Genomic DNA, 19,704 nt, shown 5'->3' with positions numbered 1-19,704 from the left:
CAGTAAAGGAATCAAACACTCTGAGACATAGGTATGAGCAATCATATAATGGTAACTATGTCTTAGAATTCTGGGATAATCAAGAACCAGTGGGATGTGTGTGTGGGTGGGTCCTTGTTTTTCTAATCATCTTCATGATCACCAGAGTCAAAATTTTGGCCAATTTCTACTATTCAGGACTGACTTAGAGCTCCACACTGTATTGTTATTTCTCATCAGTGACATGTTCCTTGTTGGCTTCTGTTGTTCTTCTATCATTGATAAAATAGGCTATCAATTTCTGGGTAAAGAACCTAGTCATTTCAAATAATACATGTGTCATGCAGTTCTTTTTGGTTGCTGGCATCAAGGTCTGTCATAATCTCTGATCGTTTTGTGGACATCTGAAGCCTTCTCCCATCAGTCACGATGTGCTCCCATCCATCATCCCTAGTGTTGGGCACCTACATTGCAGCCTTCATCAATACTGTTATTCACACTGCATTTGTCTAATGCATCTCTTGCTGCTCAGTTATCAATGATTTTTTCTGTCACACTGCCTCATTCTGAAACCCCCCTTGTCTTCAGCATCCATCACTAAGGTTGTCCTTCCTGCTGTTGCCAGTTTTATGAATTGAACTTTTTCCTCAGGATTCTCATTTCCCAACTCTCCATCCTCACTGTCCAGAGGATGAGGGTTCGTTTTGCAGAAGGGAGGTGCAAAGCCTTCTCTACCTGAACTTCTCATTGGTGGTGCCCCCTGTTCTTTTGAACAGTCAGGTTACTGTATTCACTCTTTAACTCCAGCTATTGAATGGACCAAAACAAAGAGTGTCTGGGTTTTATTGAGTGATGGTCTCATGGCAAGCACTCTCATGTGAAATCTGAGAAACAAGGAGGTCGATAATTTAATAAGTAATAATTTTAAAAATAATTTAAAAAACTTCTTTATATTTCAGAAAGCTACAAAAATGAGTTTAATTATTTTCATGAGGAAATGGTAAATGTTTGAGAAGATATAAATATATAACATAAACACTGACAATGAACACATAAATCAAAGCAACACATGGAACATTACTAGTACATACCATTTCTAAGTTTCTATGTATCAGTTAAAAATAAATTAAGTGAAAATGAAAAATCCTTCTTTTAGTTCTATATTTGGAATCAATAAAGCATAGAATTTCATAATTACTTAGAAAATGTCAGAAATAAGCAAATTCTCCTCTAATACCTCTGGGTCCATTTGATCCATCCATGAGGCCTTTTTAATGATAGTAGTGATGAACAAAATGGTTCAAACATCCAGAAGAATATCATCACTCTGAATAAATGCCACTTATTCCTCTGAACCTAAGTGCATTAACATAAATCAAATATTATATTTTAACACTCCATTTATAAAATATAAAGGTGGCAGGGACAGAGAAAGACTGAATGCCAACAGGGATTATTCCATATTCTTCAACATTGATGGCTTAAAATTTGGGGGTTCAAATGCCAGAGGAGACGTGATGAAGGGTAGGCTGACCAGGATATGACCCGGGACTAAAACAGAGCTAAGAGTGTGCCTCTTGCTCTTAGTGAACCAGAGAGAAATATCATAACTAAATTGTGATAGTATTGTTGAAGTCCAGAGATCCTAACATTGGAAGGTAATCTAGGATTCTGAGATCATAATGGGAATCAACTACAGAGTTAAACTGAAATAATATATGAATTGAAATAATAACATCTAAATGATCATTAAGCAGAAGGTTCTGGTATTCAGAAAAAAAATGTGCTTCATAATTCCTCACCATAAACTCTTCAATTGTTTGATTTTTGCATAGATAAGCAATTTAACCTTAACTATCTAGGTAAAGCCAAACATCCTCTCCTTAGTGCATTGTCAAATAGCCATATACATCTACTTTATGGATACATGCAATTTCATTGGAATAAGTAAAGGTTTAAGTTGATTTTACTGAGACTTTCATTATTGGTATAGTTTTCTTTCTCTCTCTCCCTTTCTCCGCTCTCTCTCTTTCTCTTTCTTTCTTTTCTTTCTTCTTTCTGATATTGGGAAATTATACAGAGGTCCTTTACCACAGAGCTATATTCCCAACTCTTTATTTTTATTTAGGATCTCTTTATGTTGATGAGACTAGCCTCAAACATGTGATTCTTTCAAAATCACTGGGACTATAGGCCTGCACCACCATACTCAGATCAGTATATGTATTTTATGCAATAGGACTGATATTCTTTACACATAGTTAACACTGAAATATGCCCATAAAATATTGGAAAGGTTCTGGAGAAATTACAACCCTTGCACATGATTAGTGGGGATGGTGAAGTGGTTATGGAGAATACTTGAAGCTCTCTCAAAATTTGAATATAGACAGTATCATCCAACAATCTACCTTCTGGGTACATGTATAAAAGAACTGAAATTAGAAACTTGATTTTTATGTTGATTGCATTATTAATAACATAACTAAGAAATGGAAACAAATTAGATGTCTATTGTTGGATGGGTAGATAAGAGAATGTAGTGTGTAAACCTAGTGCATTATTATTAGGCATTAGAAACAAAGGCAATTCTGCTCTATGTAACAACATGGATGCATCCAGAGACCATTATACTAAGTGAAGTCAGTCACAGAAGTACAAATTCTATAGGATTCTATCTAGTAACTTACATGTAACGCTCAAAGTCAAAGAAGCTCAGTGTGAAAAAGTAGTTGCCAGGGACTATGGAAATGTAGACATGGGGAGCTCCTTTTCAATGTGTATAAAATTTTATTTATGCAAGATGGTTAGTTTTCTTTTAACCAATATTTAAAACATTTGTAAAACATATTTGGCTGAGTGATATTCAACAACTTTTTGACCTACAAAAATGTTAATTTCACTTGGCTCAACTTACATATAAGACCTTACCAGATACATGGTCCCAGATTATTAGTCAAAAATACAAATGACTTTAAACAGAAAAATAAGTCATTTTACCAAAAATCAAATCAACTCAACTAAAAAGCAAAAGATATCCATTTTCATCTATCATGAACTACAGAAATGTTTACAGAGTATGTAGGAAAACAAGTGTCCCCTTACAGTGCAGAGCAAATGTAATTTGGCACACATTTTTAAAAAAATATTTTATTGGCTTTAATTAGTTATACATGAGAGTAGAATGCATTTATGCACTTTGATATATCATACATAGATGGGGTATAATTTCTCATTTTTCTGAGTGTACATGTTATAGAATTACATTGGTCATGCAGTCACATATACATAAAGTAATAATGTCTGTTTTACTCTACTATCCTTCTGATTCCTACATCCCCTCCCCTCCAGCAAAATTAAGTTTCAGATTTGAAGATGAAATTAAACCTTTCATGATAAACAAAAATTAAAAGAATTCACAACTAGAAAGCCTACGCTACAGAACATTCTCAACAAAGTATTCCATGAGGATGAAATAAAAAAAAAAGTGAAAAACCTAGAAAGGGAGGATCTGAACTAAAGGAATATTCAACCAAAGGAGAAACTAAGTCAAATTGATAACCAGAAATAAATCAAAATGACAAGGAATACAAATCATATCAATAATAACCTTGAATGTTAATAGCCTAAACTCATCAATCAAAAGACAGAGAATGTCAGATTGAATTAAAAATTAAGACCCAACAATATGCTGTCTTCAAGAGACTCACTTCATGGACAAAGACATCCACAGGCTGAAAGTGTAAAGATGGAAAGACTTATCACTCATATGGATTGCATAAACAAGCAGGGGTTTCCATCTTCATTTCAAAGTAGACTTCAAACCAAAGTTAATCTTAGAAAATACAAAAAAAAGAGAGATAATACCCTGCATTCTATCAGATCACAATGGAATGTAATTAGAAATCAATGATAAAATAAAAAAAATATAGAAGCTACTGAAACAAATGGAGACTAAATATTACTCTGTGGAATGATGAAAGGTTGAAATAAAAAAAAAATTCTCAGAGGTGAATGAGAACTCTGATACAACATATCAAAATGTCTGGGACACTATGAAGGCAGTACTAAGAGGAAAGTTTATTGCATTTAGCACATTCATTAAAAGAATAAAAAGTCAACAAATAAATGACCTAACATTATGTCTCAAAGCCTTAGAAAAAGAAGAACAAATCAACACCCAAAGCAGTAGAAGACAGGAAATAAATAAAATCAGAGCTGAAATCAATGAAATCAAAACAAAAGTAAAAACTGACAAAATAAAAAAATTGGTTCTTTGAAAAATAAATAAAATAGATTAATCCCTGGACATGCTAGTGAAGAGAAAAAGGGAGAAAACCCAAATTACTAAAATACAAGATGAAGAAGAAAATATCATGAGAGACATGTCTGAAATACAGAGGATAATAAGAAACTATTTTGAAAATGTACACACCAATAAAATAGAAAATATCAAAGACATCAACAAATTTCTAGAGATATGTGACCTACCCAAATTAAATAAAGAGGTCATGCACCATTTAAATAGATCAATTTCAAGTAATGAAATATAAATGCCATGAAAAGCCTACCAACAAGGAAAAGCCCAGGACGAGGGGGATTCTCAGCCGAATTCTACAAGACTTTCACAGAAGAATGAACACCAATACTCCTCAAAGTATTCCATGAAATAGCAAAGGAGGGAACCCTTACAAACTCATTCTATAAGACTAATCTCACCCTGATACCAAATCCAGATAAAGACACATCAAGGAAAGAAAACTTCAGACCAATATCACTGATGTAAAAAGTCTCAATAAAATTCTGCCAAATCACATACAAAAAATATTAAAAACATAGTGCACCACAATCATGTTGGGTTCATCCCAAAGATGCAGGGTTGGTTCAACATATGGACATCAATAAACATAATTCATCATATTAATAGATTAAAAAACAAGAATTATATGATCTTCACAATAGATGCAGAAAAAGCATTTGACAAAATACAGCATACCCTCATGTTTAAAACACTAGAAATACTAGGAATAGTGGGAACATATCTCAACATTGTAAAAGCTATAAATGTTAAACTCAAGGCCAGCATCATTCTCAATGGAGAAAAATTGAAAACATTTCCACTAAAAACTGGAACAAGACAAGAATGTCCTCTTTTACCACTTCTATTCAACATCATCTTTGAAATTCTATCCAGAGCAATCAGACAAAATAAATAAATAGATAGACAAATAAAATGTTACAAATAGGAAAAGAAGAACTCAAACTGTCATTATTTGCTGATGACATGATTATATATCTAGAAGATCCAAAAAAATTCCACCATAAAACTTCTAAAACTAATAAATGAATTCAGCAAAGTACCATAAAATCAACACCCATAAATCAAATGAGATTTTATACATCAGTGACAAATCCACTGAAAGAAAAATTAGGAAAACTACCCCAACCACAATAGCTTCAAAAAATAAAAATTAAAAATTAAAAAACTGAGAATCAGTCCAACAAAAGATGTGAAAGATCTCTACAATGAAAACTACAGAACATTAAAGAAAGAAATTGAAGAAAACCTCAGATGATGGAAAGATCTCTTGTGCTCCTGGATACTCAGAATTAATATTGTCAAATGGCCATACTACCAAAAGCATTATACAAATTTAATAAAATTCCTATTAAAATCCCAATGACTTGCTTCATAGAAGTAAAAAAAAACATGAAATTTATTTGAAAATATAAGAGACCCAAAATAGCTAAAGCAATCTTTAGCAAGAAAAATGAAGCAAGAGGCATCACAATACCAGTACTTAAACTATACTACAGAGATATAGTAACAAAAATGGCATGGTATTGACACCAAAATAGACTTGTAGACCAATGATGCAGAATAGAGGACATAGAGACAAATCTACAGAAATACAGTTATGTCATAGTAGACAAAAGTGACAAAAACATTCACTGGAGAAAAGACAGCCTATTTAACAAATGGTGATGTCAAAACTGGAAATTCATGTGTAGCAAAATGAAATTAAATCTCTTATCTCTCACTCTGCACAAAAATCAACTCAAAGTGGATCAAAGACTTAGCACTAGAACAGAGACTCTGCACCAAATGGAAGAAAAAAATAGGCCCAAATCTTCACCATGTCAGCTAGGAGCTGACTTCCTTAACAAGACTCCTAATGCACAAGAAGTAAAATCAAAAGTCAATAAATGAAATGGACTCAAGTTAAAAAGCTTCTTTTCAGCAAAGGAAACAATCCATAATGTGAGGAGAGAGGCTACGAATTTGGAGAAAATCTTTACCACATGCACCTCCAACAAAGCATTAATCTCTAGGATATACAAAGAACTCAGAAAACTTAACACCAAAAAACAAATGAACATAGTGGCAGGAAGCAGAGAGAGAGCTCCACTTACAGCTAAACTATTAATCCTAAGGACACACCCCAATGACCTACCTTCTCCACCCTACCTGCCTACAGTCACCACTCACTATGTTAATCACCACCAGGGAATCAACACAGTGATTAGGTTAAGGGTCTCAGAGCCCAATCATTTCACTTCTAAACTTTCTTGCATTGTCTCAAACATTGAGCTTTTGGAGGACACCTCATTAAATCATAACACACATATTAACCAAGAAATCAAGATAAACATCTTTGTGCCCTTAACAGAACTAGTAGTGCAAAAGCTGATAGATTTGAAATTTTGGAAATGTGACTTAGACAATTAGGTTCCTGTTTCAATTAAAACAGAGAGATGATTCCCAATACTACTATTCTTAAGTCCCTCTGAGAATTACCTTGGGTGGCTCCCCATCTCCCACTTGTGTGTATAAATATGACTACATTTAACAGTTTATAGGAACATCAAGAAAATTCCATAATCAGAGTCTGGGAGAGTAGATGATTATCAGAACCAGAAGTAAGTCCTTGTTCTTTGGCCTCGTTATCATATTACTTTTTAGTAAAGAGGAAATTATGCTGCTGTTTCAGATTGAGGACAATAAATGATCCATACTTGCCATTCTTAAAAAGCAGGGTTTCTGGAGTTTCAAATTAGTGGGGAACAGGAATCTTGATGTCTACCTCTGAACAATGTGCCTTCTCTCAATGGCTGTGTACAAAGAAGCAGATCTGTGTGTAAGAGCTTTAGGACAAATTTAACTTTAGTTTGCCTTATTTCCTAGGAGCATGCATATACTCTCTTTGCTGCCTATGGTTACAGAGTTGGAACTTGACTTAATTTATCTGACAATAGGTTTACTTACATTTACTGTGAGCACTTTGGTTGGTATTTTATAGCAGGATCTCTGATGCAAAACCACCAGAAAAAGCAAATGCCCCACCAACTACGTGAAATGTAAAGCCATTTCAGATGTGGAATGAAGCTTACTCTGGGTAGAGGAGCTTGTAAACTTAGGTCCACATGAGCTATGAGCTCCTTATACTTTTGGGGTAAGATCTGGAGCATAGACATTAACCTTCTTGAAGAGTCTTAGTCTCATTTGAATTTTCAAGTAATTAATTTTACAAATAAATAAATGAAATAATCCCCCAAATGCTTAAGATTCATTCTAACAATGATTTCTTGCTAAAAGTTTTTTTTTTTCATTTTATTTTCTTCTAAATTCCTTTTATATAGGGCAATATAATTATTCACAATATTGGGGTTCATGCTGGCATAATTATATTATATATATGATTATTAATATTATATAATTACATAAGAATTTGCTTCAGTTCAGTCCCCAGTTCTTTCTCTTTCCCTTCTTTCCTTATTTCCATTAACTTTCCTCTGTTCTACTGGTCTTTCTTCTATTGATTTATGTTTTTTATCTTAATTAATGCAGTATAGATATATGTAAAGTGAAATTCATTGTGGTATATTTATAAATGTATATAAAATAATTTTATCAGTTTTCTGAACATGTTTTCCTACTCACTTGTAAATTAGCAGATTACAGAATTTCTCCTAATAGCTAACTTCTTGAAATTGGTTATCCCCTAGAACATTCTCACCTGTGCTAAAACTCTTTCTTTGGGGCATCTTTTTATTCTTTTGTTTTTGTTTGCATTTTAACATGAGAGTTCTAGGCTTCAAAGTCGTAGGCTTGACTGGGTAATAAATGAAGAAGTTTGTGAAATTACAACTGTGCTTAGAAAGGTTTCAAACTTACTTTAATGCTCTACTCTCATGGACTTGAAGTTTCTAGATTTTTGAACAAGGATTTTACATTTTTTTATCATACTGCACCTGGTGCATTCTGTAGCTGGTCCTGGTTCCAGGTTTTATATTGCCTGGTTTTCTTCTCTCCTTGAGCTACCTCTCTGCTGGTTCTTGGTTGTTGAGTAAGGGCTCCACTGGTGTAACTAGCACTCCCAGGACTTCCTTTTCAGTTCTCCTTTTCTGTTGACAATATACAAGTAATAAGCCCTGCTGGGATTTTCTTTTTTGTGTACTTACTCATAGTTGTTTTTGCTTATCTCTCTTTCTCTAAATATTCTGCTCTACTTCATTTGGATATTCCTAGATTCCACCTGAGTAAAGTTATCAAATTAGTTTAAAATAACACAGGCAACAAATGATTCCTCTTGCAAGTGAACTCAAACATAATTTTTGGCTCTTTTTCTAATTTGAACTTCTCACATCCTGTTTATCTTCCTTCCCTTTTCCTCTGTTCCAGTAACCACCATCTATTTCCTTTCTGAGGCTTCTCAGGTACAAAGGACTATGAAAAAAAAAAAAACCTGTGGCTCTTGCTGATGCCATCCAATGAAAATATATATATATATATATTTAAGAATATTGCCTGCTTGATGTTCTTCAAGAGTAGCTTCAAATAAACACTGATCCCTGTTCCCCAATAAAGGCTGTTGAATTTGCTTACAGGAAAGTTATAGGTAGTGATAGAGAAGATTTTCAAAGAAGGCAACAAACTCTCAGTTGGAATTTTCTGCATTGTTTACATGAAATCTACAATCACACAATCACTAACACATTCAAAGAGAAATCACAAGGTATCTTGGCATCTTTTCTTTATCCTCACTGGGAAACTTCTTAAAATATTCTTTTTATCAGTTCACTATTAAAGAAAAAAAGTCACCTTTAGAGCAAGCTCTTCCTATTTGTTATTTGAAACATCATTTTTTGTCTTTCTCTTCTATTGGTCTCTGTCCACTAAAAAGAATTCAGAAGGCAGAACCTTTTAGGATTCTTTCATTTCTGTGCCTACACTATATAATCACACTGTCTGTTGAGTATGGAAAAGTTTTCTTCATGAATATTTATTGTGATGAAAAAAAATTCATTTTGAAGGGTAAAATTTAAGAAAATATGTATTTTTAATGCTCATCCTTTTGTATCTTCATGTCTGCTTAATATCAATAATTGAAGGACATACCCTGATTCTCAGAAAATGACCACAAGAAATGGCAGTGTGGTAACAGAATTCGTTTTGCTAGGGCTCACGGATTGCCCAGAGCTCCAGCCTGTCCTCTTTGTGCTGTTTCTGGCCCTCTACCTCATCACCCTCTCTGGGAACCTGGGCATGGTAGTGTTGATCCAACTGGACTCTCGCCTTCACACGCCCATGTACTTCTTCCTCAGTAACTTGGCCTTTGTGGACTTGTGTTACACCTGCAATGCAACCCCACATATGCTGAAGAATTTCTTATCAGAGAAGAAGACCATCTCCTATGTGGGCTGCTTTACACAGTGCTACATTTTCATTGCCCTTCTCCTCACAGAGTTTTACATGCTTGCTGCAATGGCCTATGACCGCTATGTGGCCATATGTGATCCTCTGCGCTACAGTGTGAAGATGTCCAGGAGAGTGTGCATCTGCTTGGCTACATGTCCTTACGTGTACGGGTTCTCAGATGGACTCTTCCAGAGCATCCTGACCTTCCGCATGACCTTCTGTAGGTCCAATGTCATCAATCACTTCTACTGTGCTGACCCACCACTCATCAAGCTCTCCTGCTCTGACACATATATCAAAGAGCATGCCATGCTCATCTCAGCTGGCTTCAACCTCTCCAGCTCCCTTACCATCATCTTGGTGTCCTATGCCTTCATCATGGCTGCCATCCTCAGGATCAAATCAGCAGAGGGAAGGCACAAGGCATTCTCCACCTGTGGCTCCCACATGATGGCTGTCACCTTGTTTTATGGGACCCTGTTCTGCATGTATGTAAGACCACCAACAGACAAGACTGTTGAGGAATCCAAAATAATCGCTGTCTTCTACAGCTTTGTCAACCCAGTGCTTAATCCCTTGATCTACAGTCTGCGGAACAAAGATGTAAAGCAGGCCTTGAAGAATGTCCTCAGAAGAAATATCATCAGGACATTGTCAATACCTCCACTTGGCCATAAACCATAACTATAAAGTTTTTGCTCAAATATATTTGCATTTTGATAATGAATTCCAGTATTCTCTGTGGATATTTTAGGAGTTGCAGCTAAATTGCTATTTAGAAAATATTGAGTTTCCTTCATTTTTTGTAAGCCTGCCCCCTTAGCATGTATACATGGACTGGAGGCATTGGCATTATTTTGGAGGGTGTAAGAAGCGCAGAAATACATTCTTGATCTTAGAACTGTTACCTTGAAATCCATGTGTTAATCCAATCCTCAAGTGATCTGTAGGCTTATAAACTTTTGGGAACCTGTGCTCTAAGTGAGAACTTTGAATTCATAGGCTTTAGGACACTGGTGTCCTCTCATTATTTACAACAGTAGGTAAGATAACATGTTCTCAGCTCAGAGCCCTCCAATCATCTTCTAATTTGTATTTTTTATTAAAGAATCTTTAAGTAACAAAACTTTGAGTATTCCTCTCCTGAGTCACTAAGTGTAACCAGAAATTGTGTGTCATGATAGTGGTTTCCTGTTTCTTTTGAATCTGCTTATGTGGTGAAGAGGGCAAGACGTAAAATGTGGGAAAGACTGTTTGTATTTTTTCCCAAACTTGAGTTTTTGAATCTAGCTGGGTGACACAAACTCATCCCTTCCTTTGACCTCCAGCCTAGGGGATTGCTCTCTGTTTCATCTGCTTTTCAGAATTTAGAAGTAGATTGATTAGAGAGTAAATCCTATAATTAAAAGCTGAAATACAGAAACTGTATTTGCAATAAGTCCTACAGAAAAACTACCTTGCTTTAACTTACACTTCTCAATCACATTAGTAAGTAAAACTTGGGCCTGGCACATGGCCTTTGTATGTATATGTGGATGTAAAGATGTTTTTCTAGGAAAAGGAGGAAATCATTTTGACATTTTCAGAAACTCCAAGAAAGCATGATAAATTTGTCTTCAGGATTTGTGATAAATTGAATGAAGGGAGAAATAAGGATTCTTCTTCTACCAGACTATAGGTGGTCTTTAAAAAAGAGATTTATTAGGGATTTAACTTGGAAATTCCTATAGAAAAATATATAAGTTTTGGTGTTCAGTTAAGGTCTACTGATGAGTTTTTGAATGCATAACTATTCAATCATGTTAGGTAAATTAAATAACTTCAAAGATCAAGTTCATCATTTTTATTAGTGACCCAATATTGTCTCTCCTCATGAATAAAAGACCACAGTACAAGGAATTGCTTTTCAGCTTCTGGGATCTAATCCAAGATTAGTTTAAATGAATTTCGTTTAGTTAGATGTGTTAGCACAGACTAGTTAGACAAAATATGTTCTGTTTATTATGTCAAGACATTTTAACTTACACAATATTACCTCTATGGATCCTATCTAAAATAGCATTTGTACCAGAGTATTTCTGAGCCAGGTACATAATAACACTATTATGAATAACCATGCTATAATATAAATATTGTCAAAATTGAAATCAGAACAAGTTAGAAAACGTCAAGTGTTTATTGTGCTCACAAATTAAGACAGGAGATGGAACTGAATGTTTCCAGAAAGCCTCCTCAAAGCAGTTGCAGCATAGTTTACAAATAAAATTGGAAGAAATATTTTGACCTTTCTCAAAGTTTTCTTTAACAAGTCTTCCCTCCTAATCATTCTCCTGGTTGATCTGAGAATGTGGGGAACTGTTTCATCTATGTAGCATGAATCTGTCACTCCATGCTGTTTCTCTTCTGTAGACATCCTAGGTCACAAACTAGAATATTTCCACGATTATGTCGTATTCTACTTCTTGTTTGATCCACAAGGAATCATCTCTGAAGTGGTCGGTGGAAAACACTGAAGACTCTTGAGAGGATACAACTCATGGGAGAGATTATTAAAATGACTAAGGAAATAATAGAGAGTGTTTGAATACTTAAAATAAAGTTATCACATTTTTTCCAGAGAGTTCAAAATCTTTTGCACCTGCTGGAACTTACCATGGACCTTGGTACCTTGAGATGCCAGGTTAGCTATAGAAGTTAACGGCTTCTGTTACAGGACCCAGGGAAACACCAATTCTTACTCCTCTTGCTGAACAGGAAAAAATGGCTCACTAATAAGCTTCAGCAAACAAATTCAAGTACAGGTAACACAGTGAGAATATTCAAAATGTCAAAAATACTGAATTTGGCTCAAAGAGACCCGTGGAGTCCCCACATGGTGAGAAAGCAAAGAATGTGAGTGGACCTGGGGGCTGGAACTGGTTGCTCACCCCACTCAGGACTCATGAGGGGTCTTTTTTTTAACCCACTTCTGAAAACAGAACTGTTAAAAAATAATTCTGATCCAGTTAAACAATCTTGAAAAGATTTCTTGCACATGCAATGGGACAACCTGTGTACTGGAAGATCAAACAAAACCTGTGAAGAAGCCAGGCCAGGCACAGGACAGTTGCACAACATTTCACCAAACATAAAAGTCAAAGCATTGTCATCTTTCTTGTGATTTCTGTCACATGTTAGCATACCTTTTAAGGTAAGCAGAGCTGCTGAGGCTCAGTTTTATGCTGACCAAGTCTTAAAGCTCTTACCTTGTGTTTCCTTCATGATTATGGAAGGCATCTTGAGCAATAGTATGACTAAAGCTTGTGGAGTCAGGCAAGTGGCCTCGGTGGTGGCTCCATTTCATTTATCAACACAGCATTTCATCTTCTGTAGACTAAGCCAATCTTCCTCTTATGAACAATTTGCATCAATGATTGGCAAATAGAAAAATGTACATTTTGATGGAGAAAATAAAATAAAAAGTGATCTAGAGGTTCAATAGAATCCTTATTAAGATCTCATTGCTTGCTTTATGAAATATTAAAATCTCTCCTAAAATTCATGAGGAATGAATGGCTCCCCAAAGAGCCAATGTCATCTTAAGAAAGAATAAATCTGGTAACATCTCACTTTTTTATTATTTGAAAGTATTACAAAACTGTATCAATTAAAACACTGGTATAAAATATATATATAAATGACACTGGTATAATAACAGAAATACAGACCAATGGAAAAGAATAGATGGACTTGAAAAACACCCATGAACATTTGCTAAACTGATTTTTGACAAAGATGCCAAAAATGCAGAATGCAAGAAGGGTAGTCTCTTCAACAAATGCTGGTGGGAAAATTGGATGGCCACATCCAAAGAATGGGTAAAATTGGAACTTTATTGCATACCAAGTACAAAAATCAACTCCAAATGAATTGAAGGTTTAAATATAAGTTCTGATACTGTCAAAATCCTTAAAGAAAAGTTAAGGGAAAATCTTTATGACCTTGGGCATTGCAATGATTTCTTGATCTCACATCAAAGTACAAACAACAAAAGCAAAAAATTAACAAGTGGCATGTCATCAAAATAAACATTTCTGGAGTTCTGAGACCAGTGGGACACAATAAAACCCTTTCTCTAAGTAAATAAATAAGTAAATTAAAAGGAACTACCTCAACCAATTGAAAAAGCAATCTATAGAATCAGAGAAAATAGCTGGGTATGGTGGTCGATGCCTATAATCCAGCTATTTGGGAGGCTGAGGCAGGAGGATGACAAATTGAAGGCCAGCCTGAGCATCTTAGTGAGACCTTGTGTCAAAATAAAATTAAACAGTAGGGCTTGGGATGTAGCTCAGTGGTAGAGTACTCTGAGTTCAATCCTCAGTACCAAAAACAAAATAATAATTAAAAAAATCTAGAGAAAATATTTTGAACCATGTATCTGATAAAGGGGTTACTATCCAAAGTATATTGGGAACTCCTGTACTCAATAGCAAATAAACAAACAGGGGAACAAATACTCAGCAACAAAGAACCCCATTGAAAAATGGGTTAAGGATTTGAACAGAAATTCTTTTTCAGAACAAAATATTCAAATGTCTTACAGATTTAGGAAACTATATTTGACATTTCCAGGCATCAAGAAAATGTCAATCAAAATTATGAGATATTGTCTCACATGAGTTAGAAGGGCTATACTCTGAACAAAAGAAAATAACAGACACTAAGTGGTAGCTAGGATGTGGAGAAATCATAGTGTTTGTAAATGTTTGGTGGGAACACAGAATGTTATATCAGCTATGGAAAACAACATGGAGGTTTCTCAGAAAATTAAAAATAGAGCTTCCATATTTTCTAGCTCTCCCACTTCCAGATATATATCCAAAAATTTGAAACAGGGATCCTCAAGTGTAATATATCTGCACTTCTACACTGATAGCAGCATTATTCATAATAGCTAAGATATGGAAATAATCTAAATGTTCATCAATGAATGAATCGATGAAGAACATATGGTACATGGTGGATTGTTAATCAGTGTTTAATTTAAAAAGGATTTTCCTGACTTTTTCTTTCAAAAAGGAAGACATGGGAAGTTCCAGGCTAATAAGCAATTTCTGTAGAGCAAGATGAGAAAGTTCTAGAAAGATGCTCTGAAATATTGTGCCTGGTGTGAAAAATACCGAGTTGTGCATCCAAAGGTTTAGGAAGGTAGATCTAGGGTTAAGTGATTTTATGAAACAAATAGAGAAAAAAAAGCAGATCAAATGATAAAACAAGATAAAATGTATTTGTGTGCCTCCCACGGAGTTCATAGGAAAAACACTAGCAAATTTAAAATTATATCCCTAGTGCTTTTGTTAAACCCAAGTGGCGTGAATTAAAATTAGCACTCAACACTGTGGGTCCTCAGTTCTTCTGAGATTTGCCTTAAGAAATAATTACCATCTCTCATATTCTGAAATAAATACAACCAGATTTTTCTGCTTAAAGAAGTCTTAAGAATCTGCCTTAATCAGAGGTTGAGAAAGTACTGCCATACTAACCCAGAAGTAAGTTCCTGTGCTTTTAATTTCTTGATTTTCAATCAAAAGAAAATTGTACTAAAGGTTCTTACTGAAGCCCGTGGCTTATAGGTGTTGACAGTTGACATCCTTGAGAGTTAGGTTTTCATTGGCTTTGTGAATCAGTATGTCATATAAACTTTGACATTTAGCTCAAGAAAATAGACACAACTTTTCTCAAGGGCTTTAGGCAGAGAAGTAAAGAGGGGTGATAAGTTATAGAAGGTGTTAATTCTATTTTGGACAATAGTCATTACAAGCTCATTTCATGCAAAATGTTAGTTTCCAAGTACTTGAAATGAATTCACTATTTTGTCCTTCTGATGACCCGTTTCACATTTACAGCAGAAAAGTAAAGATCAGGTAGGTGAGTTAAACTTGGTACCCATGTGAAGTTAGAATTCATAACTAGTGGAGTGAAAACCAAAATCATTTATTGTAAATACTTTCACAAATTTTGACTTTCTAAATTCTGAAGTGTCAACCTACTTCAGGATGGCAGAACAGTTTCAACTTTTTAAATTATTTATTTCTTTTGCAAAAGCTGCAACTGAGCTAAGTGTTATCCAAGTTCATTCAGAGAATTTATTGGTGTCAAGGTTGTGTGTAAATTCCAGAACCATCCAAAACTATTGCTGATGTAAGTAGATAACTAAGCTCCCTGAAAAAGCTCATTGAGTTATTATTATTTTAGGTGCAAACTGGTTATTTGTATTGACTTTTCAGGGCCATCCAGCAGATGAGCTTGCTATTTGAATCTAATTATAATCAAGGCTGAATTTGTGAACATTAACACAACATAATTTTTTTTTCTTTTTCTATGTATTTCTTTTCTATTGGTTCTTTTTACTTACTCATAACATTAAAATTCCTTTTGACATAATTTAAAAATTAATAAATTTATTTATTCTAATTTAGTCCCCAGTACTTCCCTTTTTCCTCCTCATGTGGATTTTATTTATGGAAACTGCACAAGTCACAGAGCTTTTTAGTCAAAACTGTTTCAGATCCCTCCCATGGTCATCAAGTGACATAAAATGTCATCCTCCTGCAAATGAATCGATCATGTATAATTAATTGCTTTCTCTTTTGTAAGTCTGAAATTCATATATCCTGATCATTTCTCTTCCAATTTTGTCTATTCTTGTATTCTCCATCAAGTTTTACTTCGGTGTTTCTTAGGTGCAAAGGAGCAGGAGGAGAACATCTCCTACACTCCCCGCTGCTGTCATATGAATGAATATAAAAATTTCAGAACTCTTTCTGCTAGACCCTCTTGAAAGGAAGCTTCTATTAATCCTGATCCCTGTGCTCCACTGAATCCTGTTGATTTTCTTGATGGGATAGTCATATATAGAAAAGAATTAGACTTTCAATAAAATAAAACATTTCTATATGAGGGAACCTCCCAGGTAGAGTTTTCTGCTCTCCTTTGCATTAACTCTGCACACACAAATCATTAGCAGTTCCCAAGAAGATTGCAAATGATATTGTTGCATTTGCTCTTTATCATTCCAAGGACACCATTCTAAAAATATCCTTTAACTTGTCTGTTTTTTTTCCTTCTCCTCCAGCTTTTTTTCCTCAAATCTCGTATCCTCTCAGGGATCTCTTCCTTGCTTTTCTGCTTTAAAATTTAAAAACCTATTCTCCAAAACTCCTTTTTTTTTCTCATAGTTCTGTTATTTAAAATACTATTTATACACTTAGGATATCCTCAATCAATATCCATCAGGAATTTTGAAAATGTTCATTGCTGCATCTGCATTGTTGAATCCCAAAATATGCACAGTGACAGGAAGCCTTGTTTTATGAATATCTGATCTGATATCTACACTTACTTGAGAGGGAGCCAGGATAGATTTCTATTTTCTACTACAAAGAGAGAAATGGAGAAGCTTGTTTATAAATTCAAATCTATAAAATTGTAGGTGCAACATGAAATGCAAGGCTCTCAACTGATTCTTATTCCCGAACTTTGTCATTGCTTTTAAGTAATGATATCCCTCGCTGTCATGGTACAGTCTATCTCAGGGTGTAAATGATCCACATAAGAGAAAACAATGGTGTAGGGGGAAGATGTGACACAGCTCTGTGCTCCATGCTGCACCTCATTGGGATGACATTCTTGTCCTCCTTCCAGCAGTTCCTTGTCATCAAACATCTCAATTCTTTCCAGATTCACAGGGAACTTTGTTCTAACTTTATAAAAGTTATGGCAGTTTTGCAAGAATTGGGCAAATTATAAAAGTGTTAGACTTGAGAAAAAAGGCAGAGTATAAAAAGCATCTTGAGTGAAAGAAAGATAGGATTCAGCATTAGATGTGCTGTGAAGAGAAATTAAAAGCAAAATGGAGGGCAGGGGCATAGCTGGGAACATAGATCAATGGTAGAATATGGAAAAAAAAAGGATGTGTTCAGTAGCTTAAATGTAAACTATACTAACTGAATTTCTTTTAAGAAAAGAATAACAGAACTCTTTTCTATAATCATCCTCAAAATACTGAGTGGGAATTAATTTTGAAGATGCTTTAAAATTTCATTTGGCAAAGGTTTATGGAACTGGAAAATCCTTCATTATATTCCTATTGATAATTAATAGCTATGAAGATCCAAATATTCCACAGAAGACATTCTGAAATACATTAAACTTATTTGATTAACAAATTTTGCAAGCAATTTCTTTTCACACAAAATTTCAATAAGCACTAAATTCTACTAAATTTCTGACCTCTTTCAAACCTCTTTTAGGATACAGAGTGCAGTCAAATGCAGCAGGTGATCTATGCTCTCAGTCATATATTATTTTAAATTTTTCTTCTAATAAATAATCCAGTATATAACTTATGCTGGGTAGTCATGATACAATAATAAACTGGATTTTCTATCAGCTATGGAAGAACTAATGTATGACGATTAGAAAGTAGACAAATATCCTGGTTTCATAGGCTAAAGAATAAATGCATATTTATAGAGTGTGCTGGAAACAAGGAACAGAAAGGGATTGAATCACTCATTAAGAGGGAAAAGGTGAGAAATATTTCATAAAGCAGTAGGTTTTAATCTGGGTCTTATAGGATAATTTGGAATTAAAGGACAAAATAATAATAATAATACCAGAAGAAGAAATGTAACTTATGTGCAATTGTATGTGATTATGTATGTATGTATGTATGAATGTATGTATGTATTTGTCTATCTATATATGTATCTATCTATCTATCTATCTATCATTCTATCATTGAATGGTATGTGTATAGATACGGAGACAGAAATGTTAAGTTGAAAAAGAAATGAGATAATAATTTAGAAGTTAAAAAAAACACAATTTGATGGTAGAACCCACTGTGTGATATATTCTTTGGAGAAAAGTGATTTCAACTCTCATTGAAACTTTAGGCCTGCTTGTTTTATGTAGTTTCAAGGCAGACGGTGACTATCCAGAAATGGCCACCATAAATGGCAGTGTGATAACAGAATTCGTTTTGCTAGGGCTCACAGATGGCCCAGAGCTCCAGCCTGCCCTCTTCGTGCTGTTTCTGGCCCTCTACCTCATCACCCTCTCTGGGAACCTGGGCATGGTAGTGTTGATCCAACTGGACTCTCGCCTTCACACGCCCATGTACTTCTTCCTCAGTAACTTGGCCTTTGTGGACTTGTGTTACACCTGCAATGCAACCCCACATATGCTGAAGAATTTCTTATCAGAGAAGAAGACCATCTCCTATGTGGGCTGCTTTACACAGTGCTACATTTTCATTGCCCTTCTCCTCACAGAGTTTTACATGCTTGCTGCAATGGCCTATGACCGCTATGTGGCCATATGTGATCCTCTGCGCTACAGTGTGAAGATGTCCAGGAGAGTGTGCATCTGCTTGGCTACATGTCCTTACGTGTACGGGTTCTCAGATGGACTCTTCCAGAGCATCCTGACCTTCCGCATGACCTTCTGTAGGTCCAATGTCATCAATCACTTCTACTGTGCTGACCCACCACTCATCAAGCTCTCCTGCTCTGACACATATATCAAAGAGCATGCCATGCTCATCTCAGCTGGCTTCAACCTCTCCAGCTCCCTTACCATCATCTTGGTGTCCTATGCCTTCATCATGGCTGCCATCCTCAGGATCAAATCAGCAGAGGGAAGGCACAAGGCACTCTCCACCTGTGGCTCCCACATGATGGCTGTCTGCCGCGACCCCTCGCCGGCAAGGGAAAACACGACACAGGATTCTTCTTTCAGCAGTTTATTCAGGCCTTGATTCATGTATCATCTTCTAGTGACCCGTCGCCGAGCGCCCAAGCACAGCCTAATAAAGCCTCCAGCATACCAATCTTAAGCTGCCACGTGGACCTTTCTCATAGGGTGGTAAGGGATTACGTGCCAATTCTCCATATTAGGAGTTGTTTGTCACAGGCCACAGTGGAAGCCGGCGCCATCTTCTAATGGCGGCCACAGTCTAATTAGAATGGCTCACCACA

At 35.4% G+C, this 19,704-nt stretch overlaps 1 protein-coding gene across 1 annotated transcript in view; it reads left to right on the top strand.

The window, feature by feature from the left end:
* The first annotated feature begins 9,394 nt into the window (after nucleotides 1–9,394).
* LOC107159542 (olfactory receptor 5M11) overlaps nucleotides 9,395–19,704 on the top strand; it is a 23,308-nt gene continuing 12,998 nt past the window's right edge. Inside the window, exons 1-2 of the mRNA XM_048788228.1 lie at nucleotides 9,395–10,349; nucleotides 18,622–19,430. Of these exons, the coding sequence (XP_048644185.1) occupies nucleotides 9,395–10,349; nucleotides 18,622–19,430 (1,764 nt within the window). The remainder of the gene's footprint in view (nucleotides 10,350–18,621; nucleotides 19,431–19,704) is intronic.

This window comes from Marmota marmota, unplaced genomic scaffold (genome assembly GCF_001458135.2).
Source record: "Marmota marmota marmota unplaced genomic scaffold, marMar, whole genome shotgun sequence".
NCBI classification, from domain to species: domain Eukaryota; kingdom Metazoa; phylum Chordata; class Mammalia; order Rodentia; family Sciuridae; genus Marmota; species Marmota marmota.
The sequence above is the reverse complement of the archived record's forward strand: the minus strand, read 5'-3'. Positions and strand labels throughout refer to the sequence as shown.